Here is an 18379-nt window from a genome sequence, read left to right as displayed (position 1 = left end):
ATCCACGCCCGTGGGCTCACTGAGAGCCGTTCCCAGCCCGCGCCGCTCACCTTCTCCACGCCCGGGTGCTCTTCGCTTGTGACGCTCGTTTTCCTGGACTCGTTTTTGGACCTGCTCAGCCTCCTGGAGACTTTTTCTCGGAGCAGAGTGGCGTAGCCAATGTGCTCATAGATGGGGTTCGTTGTCATCTTTGAAATGTACTCAGCAGCTTTTGTTTCTATGTACAGCGTTATCAAACCATCTGTCACCAGATCGTGAATGGATTCAAACCTCTTCTCGCCCACGAAGTGTTTGCCGTCATGGAAGAGCCGGTAGTTTAGGGTCTGGTTTCCAAACCTGCCGGCCAGGGGGTGTGAGATGGCGACAAGGTTAGAACAGGCGACACACACAAGCAGCAGCAGCTGGCGGCCTGTGAGCGCCAGGCTCAGCAATGACACGATCCTCCCCCTATTCAACCATCACCAATACCCTCTGACACAGGTACAATTATTATACCCATTTCACAGTAGACGCAACCAAGGCTGGAAGACGGAGAACCTGCTTAAGGCTGAACGCCTGGAGTGCGGCAGAGGTGGGGTTAACCCACACAGTCACAGAGGCCATAAGATTCTAGCAATCACTAAGGCCACTGGGTCATCAGCATTCTGATTTATAAAGTCAGGGGGGAACTTCCTGATTCACAAACATCTAATTTAGGGGCCTGTGCTGTGGCATACAAGGTTAAGCCTCTGCCTCTAGCACCAGCATCTCATATGTGTGCCGATTTGAATCCTGGCTGCTCCAATTCCCATCCAGCTCCCTGCTAATGCACCTGGGAAAAGCAGGGAAAGATGGTCCAAGTACCTGGGCCCCTGTAACTGTATTCATGGGAGACCCAGAAGAAGTTCCTGGCTCCTGGCTTCAGCCCTGGCCATTGCAGCCATCTGGGGAGTGAACCAGCGGATGGAAGATCTCTCTCTCTCCTGTATTTCTGCCTTTCAAATAAATAAATAAATCTTTAACAAATATCTTATTCGTAGAATTCCTTATTGGGAATACCCACTGCTCTCTGACCATGTCCCTGTATCTGCAATTACCACGAGCACCCTTGAGGTCCCCTTATTATCACAGTCTTGGCCCCCATGGGGAACATGGACAACAGCCACACTTCCCATCCTCGTGCAACAGGTGTGCCCAGCTGCCTGCCAGCGTCCCGGCACTGTCACCTACAACTTGTCCTCCTCTGATCACTGGCTCTCCCCTAGGGGCCCCGGCCCTCCATCTCATAGCCCTTGAGCAGCTCCCACCTGGGAGGACTGGCTCCTGCGACTGACGTGCTGGGAAGACAGAATACTTTGCATTCCAAGAGCGCTTGACAGCGTTTGAAGGACTTCCTCATAATCACTTAAGATATGTTCAAGACATATCTCAATTGCAACTTGCAGAGTTTCCTTTCAAGGTCACGGTCCTGAGATGGTGCTTTGGATATGCCCGTCTCTGTGGGCTGACCTGGCGAGCGTTCCTACTAAAATCAGTCCCAATTCCAAAGAGTTCACAAATGAACTACCAGGAGATTATGTGATTCTGAAGTTGGATACCTTCCCCCAAACTTGCAGGATTGCAGTGAGGATCAGCTGACTTAAAAGGAAGAATCTGATCGAGGTACACGAGTGCAATAATGTGAGGCCTTCCGATGGCTGTGGTTTTGTGGCAAAAGTCTCAGGAGCCCTGTTGTACTGGCTCACCGGCATGCAGCGCCAGGACTGGCACCTGGAGTTCCCTGGTGAACCCTGAGAGATCAGATGAGGCCGGGCAGGTCTTGCCAGGCATGCATCTTCCCTTGGGGAGGTGAGCCAACTTTTGTCCAGTGAGGGCTGCTGGGGCCTGGGGTAGAGATGGTGCTCTCATGCAGCTATGGTTCAGGCAGAGACGGCTATGGGAACACTTACCTTCCAGATAATTCTCCAGTGCCCCTTGTGTTCACAAACACAGCCCCAGTGGCTATACATGCTCACAGCATCTGGCCAAGCAAAGGCAAACAGCCTGATACATGGCTGGTGCTTGGGAAACACAGCCATGTAGTGGCTAAGATGCCACTTGGGACATCTGTGTCCCTGTCGGAGTGCCCGGGTCCAGCTTCCTGCTCACGTGCATCCTTGAAAGCAGCGGGCAATGGCTCAAGCAGTTGAGTCCCTGCCACCCACGTGGGCCACCTGGAGCGAGTTCCCAGCTCTAAGCCTCAGGCTGGCCCAGGGGAGTGGAGCCATGAAGGGGGAATCTCTGTCTGACTTTTGAATAAATTAAATAAATCAATAATTTTAAAAATAAGTAGTAGGGAAGGAGTGGTTATCTATGGACCGGAGTTTCTACTCAGATGATTGACAGTTCTGGAATGGATAGTGGTGGGGGCTGCACATCCTTGAGAACGCATTTAATGCCACTGAACTGTACAATTTAAAACGGCAAGTTTTACATTATGCCTATCTTATCACAGTTCTTTAAAGTGGTCGACACATAAGCAACACAAGGAAAACACGGCGACTTACCGCAGGGCCAACGTGTAACATCCCGGCTGCCGCTGGCTCTCTCTGAGGATGTAGGCGCCCTCCACGCCCCCGAGCAGCTCGTCAGCCTGCTCCCGGGAGATGATCCCGTGAAACCTGAGGGGCGAGACCATCATTGCTCTGAGCGGACTGCATACAAAATAGAGACCGCGAGGAACAGGGCTAAGAATCCACATATCCTGCTTCACCTCCTGCCCCAGGTGGGGCAGGGCTCACTGCTCATCTTGCAGGGTGACTTGGAAGCACTCGTGGCATGCCCGAGAATGGGTACTAAGTACCCAAATAGGTAGAAAGTACTCAGACAATAAGTACCCAAATAGGTAATAAGTACTCAGACAATAAGTACCCAAATAGACAGTAAGTACTCAAATAGATAATTATCCAAATAGACAGTAAGTACTCAGTTAGTACCCAAATAGACAGTAAATTCTCATATAGTTAACAAATACTCAAATAGGAATAAGTACCCAAATAGGTAGAAAGTACTCAGACAATAAGTACCCAGATGAGCAAACACAAGGAAGAGTACCCAGCCCACCTGCCTTTCTTCCACTGTCTGCTCTCAAACTGAAAATGAAAGTTGAATCAAAAAGCTCCTCTCTTAACCACGGGAATGACAGCAGCACAACTACCAGCTGGGCACTCAGCTCAAATGCAGAGAACCGTGTATTATCCCGATCACAAATGACCACCTACTGATTACAGGTGGCTGGGCTCTGGGGCCCCCTGGTTCACTCTGGAGGCTCGGTGCGTGGGCAGGGGAGCAGCTGTAGTCAGCACTGGCAGTTCACATTCTGAGAGCAGTAGCTTAGGGCTGTGTCTGGAGAACGTACCTCTCTATCTTCCTTCTCTACCGCTGTAGAGAAGCCTCTAGCCAGCTGAAGAGGACTGGACAGACACTCTGGGCAGAGAGGCCTGGGGGCAGCTTTGCAGGTGCTCTGCCCGATGGGCACGTGTGTCTGGGATGTACATCAGAAAGCGTCCCACACCGCAGTCACAGAGGACAAGAGCTGGTGTCAGAAGCAGCCTGGGGCGGGGATGTCTAAGACACAACCCAAGCGTGGATCAACACAACAGCGAGTGAGGCCCCCGCACAGCAGAGCCCAGGGGCCTGCTGCCCACCCCAAGCCACTCGCAGGGACAAGGGCAGGAGAAAGGCGATGAGTATTCCAAGCAAGCAGTTAGTGTGAGAGCAACTTCATCTTAGCTTGTTGACTCGGCAAGTTTAAGCCATGGCCAGCAGCAGCCAGAGCACCAATAACTAAGTTAATTGTTCAGAAGAAGAAAATGACATTTTTGTGCACTTTAAGATCCAGGCCGTGGCTCATCTTATCCTTTATGCATGGTCTGGACTGAGTCCAGATATCTATGATGTGTGTATATTGCATGATTGTAACCTCGAGAGAGGAAGCATGCACAAAGACCCAAAAGAAAGAGGGGAGAGGGAGAAGTTAATAATGGTTGTCTTTTGTGGTGGGTCTGTAGGGCATTTTCCCGTATTTTAAAATTTTTCCAAGTCAGCAGGCACTTGTTAACTTTTTAAAAACAAGAATCATGCCTTTGCACAATGGGGAAATTTAAAGGTTGAAAGGTAGAAGGAAGTGAAAATGTAAACCGCACAGAAGGAAAAACTCTCTCTCCCCTAAACGTATCTATTGTCAGCAGTTTCTTTTGATTCCTTCTAGGAAAAAATGTGCACGAGTATTTCCTGAAAAGGGGTGTACTGCTTTTTGAGTGGAAGGAATAAAACCCTTTATTCTAAGAAAAAGCAGCCGGGCAGGTGTTGCTAACTGCAGTTACGACACCCACAGGTCACATTGAAACCCGGTTTATGACAAGGCTCCGGACTGTGGCTTGCTGCTAACGCAGACCCTAGGAGGCAGTGGTGGTAGCTCACCTGATTGGGTTTCCAGCACTCAACGCAAACCCAGAGTGAGTTCCTAGCTCCACCACGCTGGTCTAGCCCTGGCTGTTTCAGGCACTTGGCATGTGAACCAGTGGATGGTAGCAGTCTCTTTGTCTCTCAAATAAATTTAAAATTTTTTTTAAAAGAACAGAAAAGGAAGGGAAATACAGAATCTGAAGCTTATAAGCTAATTTTCTTGTAATAACAACTTTTTTTGAGGTTAAAAAAATGTTCCCTAGGCCTGTTCTCACTATAGGTTTTACAAGATTTGGAAGTTGGAGGATACAAATGAAAACATTATTTAGCAAATTTTTTTTTTGCAAAAATATATTATAAGCAGAGTTCTTTTTAGAATTCATGTGCAAAGGTATGTTAAAGGACTTTAAAATTTCTTGTGAAAAATGGAATTAAAAGATAACTATTTTAGTGCAAAAATTTTTGAAATCAGTTTTTTAATAATATTGATAGTCCATGGATTTTTTGAAGACTCCTCCTGTAGAATGCTTTAATTTTCTTTCATAAGATTATCTGTGAGTCAAACACAAATCCATATATTGAGAACCAGAGGTTCTCATTAGAGATGAGGGATAGGTGAGAGAGGGGGCCAGGTCCCTGAGCTGAGTTCCCAGGCCTGGCAGGGGAGGCTCTGAAATGCAGCTGTGGTATTAGGAAGGTGCACTGGGTTGGGGCCACTCTGAGAGCCACTGGTCGTGGAGATGAGGCTCCAACATGGAAGGCAGGAAGAGGAAGAAGGTTTTACATCGGCCTCAAGAGCTTGGGAGGTGGAGTTAAGGAGACTGCCTCCTCATGCCTGCGGATTGCATGTGGGAAGAAATGTGATGTGTGCACCTGTTCTCGCTCTGGACTGTTCAACTTGACCCCTATAAGGGGTTTTACGTGTCACAATCTTAGAAGGCAAGTTATTTTATGGTTGCATATTTACTTTGCAGTAGGTTTGTAAGTAAAACCATACAGGAGCTGGAATTAAGAAGGAAACTGGGAAGGGGTAGCAGGGATGAAGGGTAAGGCAATTTAGCCAATGTCCGCAAGCCCAGAGGGGTCAGCATCTTGGCTTCCTGAGACTGCAGGGAAACGAGCCACCTCTCCTGAGCACCGGGTCTGCCGACATGCACGTCTGGAACTCAGCCACGGGGTACGATCTTTGGCATCTCGAACAAACGTGTAGTTCGTATTGCGGTAGAGGGAGAAACAACACGCTCACAGAGAGCCTCAGTTACAAAAAACGCTGCCTCACTGCCAGCTCCTTGCAGGTACTCAGTAGCTACTCTGAAAGAACAGGAGCCCGAGCCCCTCTCCCTCCCACACTCAGGGGAACCAAGCACCTGAGTGGCACAAAGGAAATGCAATACAAAGAGCTCTGATTGCATTTATTCTCATCATTAAAGTCTTGCACAATGGACATGTGATGAAGACTATATATTAGAGGATTTTTAATATTTAATATTTAAATGACACACAGAGTGACTACTTATTAAATTATTAAAACAAAGAATAGTATCATACATACTCTCTTCCATAATATTTTGGTCTGTTTTCCACCTATATTAAAAAGAAGAAAAATATTAATAATGCATTTTAATTTAAATCAGCTCAAGAAAAATTCTATGCAAATAAATAGGCCTAGAGTCCCAATACAACTTTATTACAAAGTCTATTTCCCAAATCAGAGATCTGTGAAGATATGGCATTAACACATCCCACAGTCTTGCATAGGAATAATCTAGAATCATCACATTTTTCTAATCATTAAGCACATGCCCCACCCAAACCCAGTCACTGTATAAAAGAATTTCCAAAATAAAAAAAGATGCTACTTAGCAATATTAAGGAATTTAAAAAAACTTTATCCTGATGGATAAAACAATGATTTCTAGCATGAATAAAATATAAACATATCTTTCAATCTTCATCTAATTGTTCTGTTATATATTGATAATAAAAACAGGAACCTGGATTTAAAAAATAAAGGCAAAATAGGCCTAATTTGTTCTCTTTCCAAGTAAAATCAACATTCGAACATTCTTATTTTTTCAACAAATGGCTAATAGGCTGAAACCCACTTGTCACTAGAGATACAGGTTATAAAAAATGTAGGACTTGACTAAAAATCACAATTTTCCTGCAATGACTTTTTCATCTCAGTTTTAGCCTTGAGGTTATCATATAGGATTTGGATTCCATGGATGGTAATATACTTTCATAAGAACTTGTGTTTCCTATGTTTATGGTGTTGGAATTGGTAAGAAATTAACATGACTTTTCATAGTCAGTTCTTGTTCTTCTGGTCTAAAAGCTTAGTGCAATTCCACTCAAAATACAGTAATGCCCACTGGGTTACGGAATTTTATGAATGACAGCAACTTGAAGCTTATTCGCTGGAGTGGAATATAACCCTGGTTGCCATGTTGTCTCTGGTCATTTCTGTCTACCAGGCTCATGGACAGGCACAATGGTGGAATTTCTGCACCTGGGGCAGCTTCCTGGGATACAGGGGGTCCGAGGATGCCAGGGGAAGAGGCTTAGAGAGGGGGAGCCGGGCCTCTGAGGACACACAATTCTGCCCAGGACAAGCTGGGATCAAACCAATCATCCAGACCATCCTAAAGATGTGCTCACTCTCCTGTGCATCCTACACCTAAAAAGCACTCAACCAAGGGCGCATTCATAACTCTTAATCTTCAAGGTTTGAAGCCTGCTCAGTGTCATCTGTGAAGGAAGATTTAAATAATATCATTAATAGAAGCACAGAGTATATAAAAAGGCACTTCATAACCTGATGTCCTTTCTATAAATTATGGTACCATTACTGCTCATGCTGGTAAGATTTTTTAATATGAATTGAACACCTTGTCATTTATATCATTCTCTTGGCTTTCACAGTTCTTTCTTCCTTGTGTGATACTGTAGACACATGATTGCAATACCACACATGCCGTAGAAGAAATTCAGAACCAGAAAAGCCCATGGAGGTAGACAACATGAAACAGCACAACACAAGGGCGCTTCAGAACATTCATGAAAAAATGACGAAGGTGATTTTAGCACAAAATGTTTGAAATGCATAGATTTTTCACAATATGCCTTTTCCACACAATTTTTGAAGTACCCTTGTAACCGCCCATTCTTTGAGAAGCAATATTCCAAAATTTCTAACGGTTCTCTCTGTATAAGGATAGTTTACTTCCACCTTTTTTTTGGCTGAACCATAACACACATTTGCAAATCTGGGTGTAGTACCAAACTTATTCCCTTTCTCATTTCCCCAAAAGGGGAAAGAATAATCACCGTAACTTCCCAGGTGGACAGCACGGCAGGCAGCGCCACCACTAACTGCTGGTATGGAGTTAATAAATATTGAATGCAACTGACTCTTAACAAGATGCTATCTGCTTTTAGTTCATCAATGAGTCATAAAAATACACAGCACACTTCTCAGGGTCAGGGCTCTGCGTTCAGTTTGTCATTACTCGGGAAGTAATGGTCTTGCAGGTACACAGAGAAGCACCGTGAAGAACTGGAGGGGGTGGGGTGTGTGTGTGCTCACAGCAGGAGGGAGGTAGTTCAGGGGATATACAACACAGGTCTCCAAATGGAGAAATCAATATTGATGGTGCCTTGAGGGATACCAAATAGAATCCTGCCCAGAGGAGAGATTGATCCAGTGGAGACACAAATCTTGTCTCTATGACAACCACCAAAACACAAAATGAGCACTAGATTGTGTGGGACAGAGTAGGGCCACAGAGGAAGTCCCGAATATGGCATGAGACATACACTAAAATAGTTCTTGTTCACCTGAAATTTAAATTTAGGTATTCTAGTTGCATTTTGTTATTTTTATTTTTTATTTTTTTTTTTTTATTTATTTTTATTTTTTTTTTTTTAATTTTTTATTTTTGACAGGCAGAGTGGACAGTGAGAGAGACAGAGAGAAAGGTCTTCCTTTGCCGTTGGTTCACCCTCCAATGGCCGCCGCGGTAGCGCGCTGCGGCCGGCGCACCGCGCTGTTCCGATGGCAGGAGCCAGGTGCTTCTCCTGGTCTCCCATGGGGTGCAGAGCCCAAACACTTGGGCCATCCTCCACTGCACTCCCTGGCCACAGCAGAGAGCTGGCCTGGAAGAGGGGCAACCGGGACAGGATCGGTGCCCCGACCGGGACTAGAACCCGGTGTGCCGGCGCCGCAAGGTGTTATTTTTATTTTTAATCCAGCTACCTCCCACAGGGCAAGAAGAAAGATGGAAATGAGAGAGAGTGAAGGAGGGTGAACTGGACCATGTGACTGCTGTTCTCACTGATGGCACTGTTTGGATAGCAATTGGAGTCAGCATCTCTTCCCTATGTAGTCTCTATGGCTGTTAGATGACAGAGAGCTGTCCTTGTTACTGTTAAAGGGGGGAGAGAGAGAAAAGAGAGAGGGAGGGAGGAGGGAGGGAAGAGGCAGAGAGGGGGAGAAGAAGAGGAAGGGGGAAAAAGGTTGGGATAAAAAAAAAAAATCAAGAACTTCTTCCTTCTTCTAAACTTTTTGCTCATGGGAATCTAAACCTTGTCTCTACCCTTCACCAAGTTTTCAGACAGTCAGTCAGGGGGTGAATTTTAAGTGGGCCTGGACAAGCACCAGGACATCCATATTTGTGCACGTCAGATGTCACTGGGTCCTCAGATCCAGACAAACGCAGTCTGGCTCCAGGGACTTGCCCAGAGACACCAGCAAGCTCTGCACTGCCCCTGAGCACGCATAGGGAGTCTCACTCATCCAGCACCCAGGCACCCACGGGACTCAGGGCCCGCCTGGGAAACATGGCTTTGTCTGCTTAAAGAAGCACCGAATTTCAGTTTCTAGTATAAGATTCTCTCCCGAGAATGTGAATGAGACAGCTGACAGTGGATAAATACAGAGGAGGGCAACTCACAAGTTTCTGCATTTTCCCAAGGCGACTTGATTTTTAAAAAGGGGGAGGGGTTAATTTAGGTGGCGTCAGAGATTCGGGAAAAGAGGGAAAATGTAGGGAATCCCAACATGAAGAAGGTCATTTGGAGGCCCCCTGCCACCATCTGTATGACCATCAGACTATGCTGGGACCTGCCAGGCCTGCTCTGGGGGCTGAGCGCTCCACCTCCAAGAAGTGAAAGAGCCCAGAACATGAAAACCACGCAGAGATGTAATTTACAGACAAATCACTCGTTTCTCCAGTGGATGCTTAGGCGATGCACCTGGTTCACAGACAGATGCCTCTCCTTAGGTACAAAGACAAGTGGAACATCACAACGAGCACGCACACGACGTGAGTCCTCCCCGAGGCACAGGCGGATGGAGGAGCGCACACGGGATGACTCTTTTAAAACCACTGCCGGGGGCCCGCGTGGTGATGCAGCGGGGTAAGATGCTGGGAGCTCGGCTTCAAGTCCCAGTGCTCTGCTTCTGATTCAGTTTCCTGCTAATGTGCCTGGGAAAGCAGCAGACGGTCTGCCTCCAACCTGGGAGACCTGGATGGAATTCCTGGTCCCCGGCTTCGGCCTGTCTCAGCCATGGCTGATGCAGCCATTTGGGGAATGAACCAGTAAACAGATTTTTCTGTCTCTCCCTCTCATTCCATCACTCTGCCTTTCTAATACACAGATTAGTGCATATAAATATATCTTTAAAAAGCTACCAAATAGTGTATTTCTAAGTGAGCATCATCAGTAAGAGAGTGAGTCCCCTAAGACGTCCCTGTTGATGAAGCACTAGAATTCTTTTGGCACTGCCTTCTCTCCTGAAAACCTTACAGCTCCATTTCTCTAAGAGCAGTCTGGTCATTCAAAGCAGAGACTTCTGGATGCTGTTAACGATGGAAGATTCTAGATCCCCACCTTGTCAGAATTACTCAGGGTGGGGAAACGATGTGTTTTGTAATCAAGCTGCCTTCCATGATTTTTAGGCACATTACCAAAGTCGGAATCACCGCTCTATAGAAATTCACACGTGAGTTTTAAGAATGGACTTGACAGTGGACATTCTTCAGCCAACAGGTGTAAGTTATTCATAGCCAAGCCCAGCAAACATGGTAAGTAATCAAAGCAGAAAACACATCTGAAGTAAAATGAGACACGAGCCTAAGACAGTAGGATTTGTACTGGGATTCGCTCTAAAGGAATTTTAGAAGACTTTGACATGCTCTGATCAAGGGGAACTTGATCCCAGGATGACTGATGGGAAGGACTCACGTGAGCTGGTTCTGTATCTGAGGATTCACCCAACCGCATATTTAAATATTTAGAATGGAATTCCAGGAAGTTCTAAAAAGCAAAGTTTGGATTTGCCATATGGAGGACCACCTGGATCTGTGCGGTTGACATGATGTGTAAGCACTGTGCAGGGTATTACAAGTCCTCCAGAGATAGCCTGAAGTATGTGGGAGGAGTAGACAGTGGGGCACAGTTAGGTCAAAGCCTAGGGCACCTGCATGCAATATCGGAGTGTCTGGTGTGGGTCCTGGCTCCTCTGCACTTCTGGTTCAGCTTCCTGCTAACATACCTGTGAGGCAGAGATGGTGATGGCTTAACAGTTGGGTTCCTGCCACCCACTTGAGAAACTCGGATGAAGTTCTTGCTCCTGGCTATGGCCTGGCCCAGCCCTGGCTATTGCAGACATTTGAGGAGTGAAACAACAGATGGAAGACTTTTCTCTCTCTCTCTGCCCTTCAAATAGACAAATCAGTAAATCTTAAATAATAACTTACATGGGAGAAGGAGCATAGGTTATATTAAATAGCATACTACTTTAATAAGGGGCTGTGGCATTGGTAGATTTTCCTATCTGTGGGAGGTCCTAGAACTAATCTCCCCCACCAAGACACCAAGGGATGACTATGGGTTGAAATGAAACCTATTTAATGACTTTATACTTACATCTCAAGTCTAACTAAATCGCCAATGCCATGACTAATGAAGCTGGCCTGGTCTTGGCTGGTCCTTTCCATACTGTCCATATATCATCCCACACAGGTCAATGTAAATGTCAAGGTTTCCAGACTTATGACCTCATCGCCCCATGTGCATCCTACACTCTGGGCAAACTGAGTTATTTGCTTTCCATAAATGCGCTCCCTCCACTACGTTCATCATTTTTTATATGTTCTGTCCTTAGCATCCTGAATTCTCTTTCAAAAGACGCAGATGCCACAATGGTCTGGGAGCAGGTTCTAGACTCAGACCACTAGCTTTGGGGCCAGACCTGTGCAACCTTAAGCAAGCTACTAATTTGTCTGATCCTTGATTCTTCTTATATTTAAAACAGGACTGAAAACAATAAAAGAGCCTGCCTGGTGGGGCTGCTGCTACAGTTAGACGGAGAAACAAGGGTAGGACAGACGAGCCACAATGCAGGAGCCCAGAGCCTTCAAGGACGAGCAGCTGTTTCTGGCATCCAGAGAAGGCCCCTGAAGCCACTCCTTTCCTGTGCTCTTAGGGCTTTTGCTCTCCACTAGAAATCTTATTGTCTCCCCTTACGTTAAATATTTATTTGCGGCCGGCGCCGTGGCTCAACAGGCTAATCCTCCGCCTTGCGGCGCCGGCACACCGGGTTCTAGTCCCGGTCGGGGCACCGATCCTGTCCCGGTTGCCCCTCTTCCAGGCCAGCTCTCTGCTGTGGCCCGGGAGTGCAGTGGAGGATGGCCCAAGTCCTTGGGCCCTGCACCCCATGGGAGACCAGGAGAAGCACCTGGCTCCTGGCTTCGGATCAGCGCGATGCGCCGGCTGCAGCGCGCTACCGCGGCGGCCATTGGAGGGTGAACCAACGGCAAAAGGAAGACCTTTCTCTCTGTCTCTCTCTAACTGTCCACTCTGCCTGTCAAAAATAAAAATAAATAAATAAATAAATAAAAATATTTATTTGCTAGCTTCCCCTTGAACTTCTCTGTGGGTGTCCTGATGCAGTAGTTTTGTCTGCACCATCACGGAATTCCTAAGATGTCTCCCAATTCTGGAGCAGAATAAACGCAGGTACGCCTTGCTCTCTGAATGTAATCTATTCCTAATAAATGTGTCAGGCAGCAAAGCTTCAAACAGTGAGAGTCGATATTCCGTGACGTGACATGCAGAACAGGAACAATTCATTTTTCAGAGCATCCAAACATATCAATTACCCAAATATTACTAAACTACTCCTAAATAGCTCAACAATCTAATAGTGGTTTTTTTTTTGCACAATGCAAAAACATTTAAAAAGCAATTCTGTAGTTCTCTGATACTCAATGGAGTAATAAGTAGGCATGTTTGTGTGCAGTCTAACACTGAATGGAAGAGTTAATTCATTATCCTTCTAAACTGAGTACAGATTATAGTAAAAAATACACAATGAGATCATATTGCCAAAGATTCCAAAGTTACTAATTACACCTGACTTCACAGTACCCCCAGATGCTTGGCCTAACTGAACACTGAAGGGCTCCATCCTTAGGGGGAAAGTATGGAACTGCACAAGATGTTCAAACACAAGCCAGACTGAGAGACGCCTTCCCTCCATATTCAAGTATCTGGCTACTCACAGAGCTTCCCTTCAAGACCAGCAGTACTGGCTTCTCCTTGGTTCTTGCTAGAAACACAGACCTGCATTTCAAAGCACAGTCACATATGCACAAGTCTGAGAAACTGAGCACTTTTTTTTTTTAAAGATTTATCTATTTAAGGGCAGAGTTAGAGAGAAAGGGAGATAGAGATATAGAGATAGAGATAGAGATAGAGATAGAGATAGAGATAGAGAATCAATCGATCTCCTATCTGTTGGTCCCACTCCCAAAATGGCTGCAATGGCCAGGGCTGGGATGGACCAACGCCAGGAACTGGGAGCTTCTTCCCACGTGGGTGCAGAGGCCTAAGCAATTGGGCCATCTTATGCTGCTTTCCCAGGCACATTAGCATGGAGCTGGATTGGAAGTGGAGCAGCTGGGACTCTATCTGGTGCCCATATGGGATGCTAGAGTCACAAGTAGTAGCTTAACCTGATATGTCACAATGTCAGCTCCTACAGCAGGTTTTTAATTGGGAAGGATTTTGGCTAAAATTTTCAGTAAGTCATAGCAAATACTCAGATAGGGAAGATTCAAAGAGCAAAGGGAGTCTGGCTCATTAGAAGTTTGTAGAACAAGACAAAGAATATGGTGCAGATCCTTGCTTGTTGATCCAATTGCTCCAGGATCCGAGTAGGTTATTAAACTTCTCTGCATCTCATCTTCCTCAATTTTTGTTGAAACTACAGTCATCAAAATATACTGTTTAATAAAGCTATTTCAAAGATCAAATGAGACATTGCATGCAAAAATCTCTGAGACTTGGAACATGGTAGGAACAGTTCAACATTTATTGTTCATTTTTTGTCAGGAACTGTACTGAGTATTATATCACTTAGGTCTCCAAACACTACAAGGTAGGTGAGTGCTAAGATTCGTTTTTAAAGATTTATTTATATATTTATTGAAGAGACAGAGTTATAGACAGAGAGAGGGAGACACACACACACACACACACAGTAAGAGAGGTCTCCCATGCACTCAATCACTCCCTACATGGCTGCAACAGCTGGGATCCAAAGCCAGGAGCCAGGATTTTCTTCCCAATTTCCCATCTGGGTGCAGGGACCCAAGCACTTGGACCATCTTCCACTGCTTTCCCAGGCCACAGCAGAAAGCTAGATCAGAAGTGGAGCAGCCAGGCCTAGAACCTGTGCCCATATGAGATGCCAGCACCACAGGCAGAGGCTTAACCTACTGTGCCACAGTGCCAGCCCCAAATGCTATGATTTTACAGAAAACGACTGAATAACTAGCTAGAGGTTCCAAGCGAGCAGGGGCTACACCAGGATGGGCCCATCCCACTAGGCTTCACACTGTCCAGTAGACACAAAGCAATGTTGGTGCCTTTACTGGTTCTGTAAATTCTACAATTAGGCTAAATATTGGATTATCTGAACGGTCCTTCATTCTTCTTGGCTAAGGCTGGGCATCTTAAAATCTCTTTCAAATGAACTGACTCCCATCAATGAAAATTTCAAATAAATTTGCCTAGCTGAAGTGATATCTTGGATCTCTCCAGCATTTCCCAGTGATTTACAATGAAATATATTTCCAAACTACCTGGTTTCTTTCCTAGTTTATTCTTCTAATTTGAAGGAAGACTTCTCAGCATTTTGCAGGCTGGAAAGAACAGTAGGGTGACAGCTGCACAGGGAGAGGCAGGAGGCATAATCCTTAAATGAGTCTCTTCGCAGTTCGATTATCATTGCCTAGATAAGCACACGTTCTTTTATATTCAGCCCAAAGACATTAAAGGAATATTACAAGTCCTTTGTAAACAAGGCTTCCAATTACTGGGAAAAAAAAAAAACAAAGCTTGTATAATCCCTCAGCAGCTGGTATATGTTAAGTTTGTACTTAATAGAAATAATTTAACAAGCCATTTAGTAACCCCCTACACAGGACACATAGAGGGCTGGATTTTCTGAGATTTAGATCAAGGGGAGGAGGAAAGGCTTCTGAAGGAGGAATTTGTGCTGGGGATATTGTAGCAACTGCACCCACAAAAAATAAATACCTTTAACTGCTTTCTAAGTAAAAATCAAAGATCTCTAGAAAAGAGAGCAAGAAAATGCAGGAACAGAAATTTACACCCTGGGAATCCAAGGGCCTGGTACAGAATGAAGTTTGAGCAAACTCTATCTGGAATCCACGGACATCAGCTTCCATATGGCATTATGCTACTACTGGTGGAATATTCTGGAAGGGGGACTGAAATGCAAATTCCAACCTGTCTTGATCATAATCTGTTAACAAAATCTACTGGTTAGCCTCCCTGTAATAAACTTCCTTGAAGGGTCACCAACGGCTTTGCTAAGTTCTGAAGTACACACAAGTGTTTCAATCACCTGTTCTAAATATTCCATGAGCACACAGAAGTGCACCAGACATGAGGTTAGGAGCTGGCACTGCGGCGTAGCAGGTAAAGCTGCTGTCTGCAGAGCTGGCATCCCATATGGGCATTGCTTCCATTCCTGACTGCTCCACTTCTGATCCAGCTCCCTGCTAATGCACCTGGGAAAGCAGCAAAAGATGGCCCAGGTGCTTGAGCACCTGCACCCACGTGGGAGACCCAGAAGCAGCTCCTGGCTCCTGGCTTTGAATCAGCTCTGCTCTGGCTGTTGCAGTCATTTGGGGAGAGAACCAGCAGACAGAAGATCTCCCTCTCTCTGTCTCTTCTAACTCTGCCTTTCAAATAAATATGTAAATCTCAAAACAAAGAAACAAAGAAAAAACATGAGGTTAGGAGCATGCAGGACTGATTTCTTTCAATTTTTTCCTCTAGATTTTTCAAGTAATTTGATTTTAAAATCAGTGATAGTATTAAAATGAGTAAAAACAAGCAAGGCTTTTCAGATCAACATTTCTCGCTGGAAAGGAGATGATTTTGCACCCCAGGGGACATCTGGAAAAGTATGAGAGCTCTGATCGCCACGTGTGGGAGGAGCGTGCTCCCACGATGCACAGCATAGCTCCCTACAACGAAGAGCTTTACCATCCAAAATGTGGGAAAGGCTGAGAAGTCCTGCTCTAGACTAACAAGACCCAAACTCCTTAGTATTCCCAGGAAAGTTAATTAAAAAAAAAATTTAAACCAAAATATAAGCAAGCAACAAATACTTCAAGCACATAGAGGAAAAGGAATGTGATAGGCAATAATTTGTTCTTGATAACACTGCTAATATGGAAAGAAGTTTTAAAGAAAAGACAGATGAAATGGCTCCAAATACCCAACAAGCAGCTCAGAGGAATACAAAATGGTACAGATAGAAATGTCAGAAAGATGAATAAGGCAACTCCTTCCCTGCTTGGAAAAAAATTTCAGCAATGTAAACTAAAAAACGCTAAAGAAAAAATTTAACTTGTTTCTTTTTTTTAAGATTTATTTATTTGAAAGGTCGCAATGGCTGGGGCTGGGCTAGGCTGAAGCCAAGAGCTACTTCCTGGTCTCCCACGTGGGTGCAGGGGCTCAAATACTTGTGTATCCTCTGCTACCTTCCCAGGCACATTTGCAGGGAGCTGGATTAGAAGTGGAGCAGCCGGGACTCAAACCAGCGCCCATAGGGAATGCTGGTATCGCAGGGCTGTGTGCTTACCTGTTACATCACAGCACTGGCCCTATCACCTGTTTCTTAGAGTAACCAGCCATGATAATGCACACACAGGGACTAAGGGGACTAAGCGTTAAATCCCTTCCTGCTCTGGGACCCCAGGCCTCACAGCAGGCTGCTTCAGACTGTGCCCGGATCAGTGGGTTGGAAGTAAGACTTGGCATCCCTCACAGAGCCCCAGACACAGAACACACCCCAGGAGTGAGTGGCTGCCCAGTTATGCCTGGCTGCCCAGTACTGACCTCTGTGGGGCCCTGACTTCCTGTATAAGCAACTCTGCAAAACAAGCGTGGGAGAAGAGGGAGGTGTGAATGGATGATCAGCTCAGCAGTCAAGATGCTTGTTAGGACCCCGGGTCCCACATCAGAGTATCAGGTTCGAATCCTGGCTCCACTCCCTATTCTGGCTTCCTGTTAAGGCAGGAGATGGCTCCAGCAGCAGACCTGGATTGAGTTTTGGGTTCATGACTTCAGCCTGGCCCAGTCCTAGCTCTTGCAGGCACTTGGGGAGTGAACCAGTGGATGGGGGCTCTCTCTCTTTATGCTTATCTGTCTCTTTGCCTTTCAGAGATAAATAAAAATTTTTAAAAAGTACTTTTTGTCTCACTGTTGCTGCTGCTACTGGACATAGATGAAGGGTACATTCACCTGAGACAATGCCTTTCTGTCCAAATGAAATTACCCTTGCTTCCCCCTCAGGGAATAAGATCTAGTTATTTAGTTGAGAGGCAGAATCACAGGGAGAGAGAGAGAGAGGAGACACACACACACAAGGGGAGAGAGAGAGAGAGAGAGAGAGAAAGAGAGAGAGGGAGAGAGAGGGATCTTCCATCTACTAGTTCACTCCCCAGATATCCACTATGGCCAGAACTGGGCCAATTTGATGCCAGGAGCTTCCTCTGGGTCTTCCACATGGGTGCAGGGGCCCACGCACCTGGACCATCTTCCACTGCTTTCCCAGGCACATTAGCAGGGAGCTAGATTGGAGGTGGAGCAGCTGAGACTTGAACTGGTGCCCACATGGGATGCTGGCACCACAGGCGGCAGTTTTACCCACTATGCCACAGTGCTGGGCCCCCTCATATCCTTCTAACCACCCTCCATCTTTCCTGCCTTCCCCTATTTTGGGCACTACATTTAGAATGGGTTTCTAGTGCTTTTACAACAGAATCCTTAGCGATATTCTCATGCAATCTAAACCTCCAGGGTTGCAGCCAGGGCGTCTGTGAAGATTGCCAAGCTCCATAGGGGATTCTAACTCACATGCTGGCTATGGATTCTGGACTCTGAGTGACAGTTCCAAAACCCAGAGATAGTGACCACCTTCTCAGGAGCTCAGGACACCTTCCCAGAACCTGTTCATGGATTTGAACCCTCTCTCACATGTGGCTTCCAGGAACCCATTGTTCCTTGCTGCAACTTCCCTGTGCTATGACTCCTTGGCTCTCAGAACCCACCATGGGCCCTCCTTGCTTGGACAACCCAGGTAGGCATCTTGCTCTGGCTCTGAGCTGGCACACGCTTGGCTGGAGCTGCTGCTCATGCTCCCACATCCTGAAGCCACAACTCTGGATAAAACAGCAGTTTTCTCAGACCAAGTCAAATGCCAGGGAGGGAGGGCACTGTGGCCAGCCTCCCATCAGGGCAGGAGAACCAAACGAGAAGGGCTGATCTCTCTGCTCTTCTGATACTTCTGACAAAGAGACATCTTATCTTAAAATAAGAAATCCTGTAAAAGAGAATCAAACCC

The 18379-nt window shown here is 45.9% G+C and overlaps 1 protein-coding gene across 1 annotated transcript in view; it reads right to left on the bottom strand.

Annotated features, from left to right (window-relative positions):
* Positions 1-18379, bottom strand: part of CHN2 (chimerin 2) — a 275775-nt gene that overhangs the window by 86791 nt on the left and 170605 nt on the right. The window contains exons 4-6 of the mRNA XM_062178946.1: positions 5978-6009; positions 2526-2639; positions 51-336 (exon numbers count right to left, since the gene is read on the bottom strand). Coding sequence (XP_062034930.1) covers positions 51-336; positions 2526-2639; positions 5978-6009 — 432 coding nt within the window. The remainder of the gene's footprint in view (positions 1-50; positions 337-2525; positions 2640-5977; positions 6010-18379) is intronic.

The sequence above is a fragment of the Lepus europaeus genome, chromosome 20, assembly GCF_033115175.1.
Source record: "Lepus europaeus isolate LE1 chromosome 20, mLepTim1.pri, whole genome shotgun sequence".
Taxonomy (NCBI): Eukaryota; Metazoa; Chordata; class Mammalia; order Lagomorpha; family Leporidae; genus Lepus; species Lepus europaeus.
Note: the sequence above shows the minus strand (reverse complement) of the source record. Positions and strands in the feature narration are given on the sequence as shown.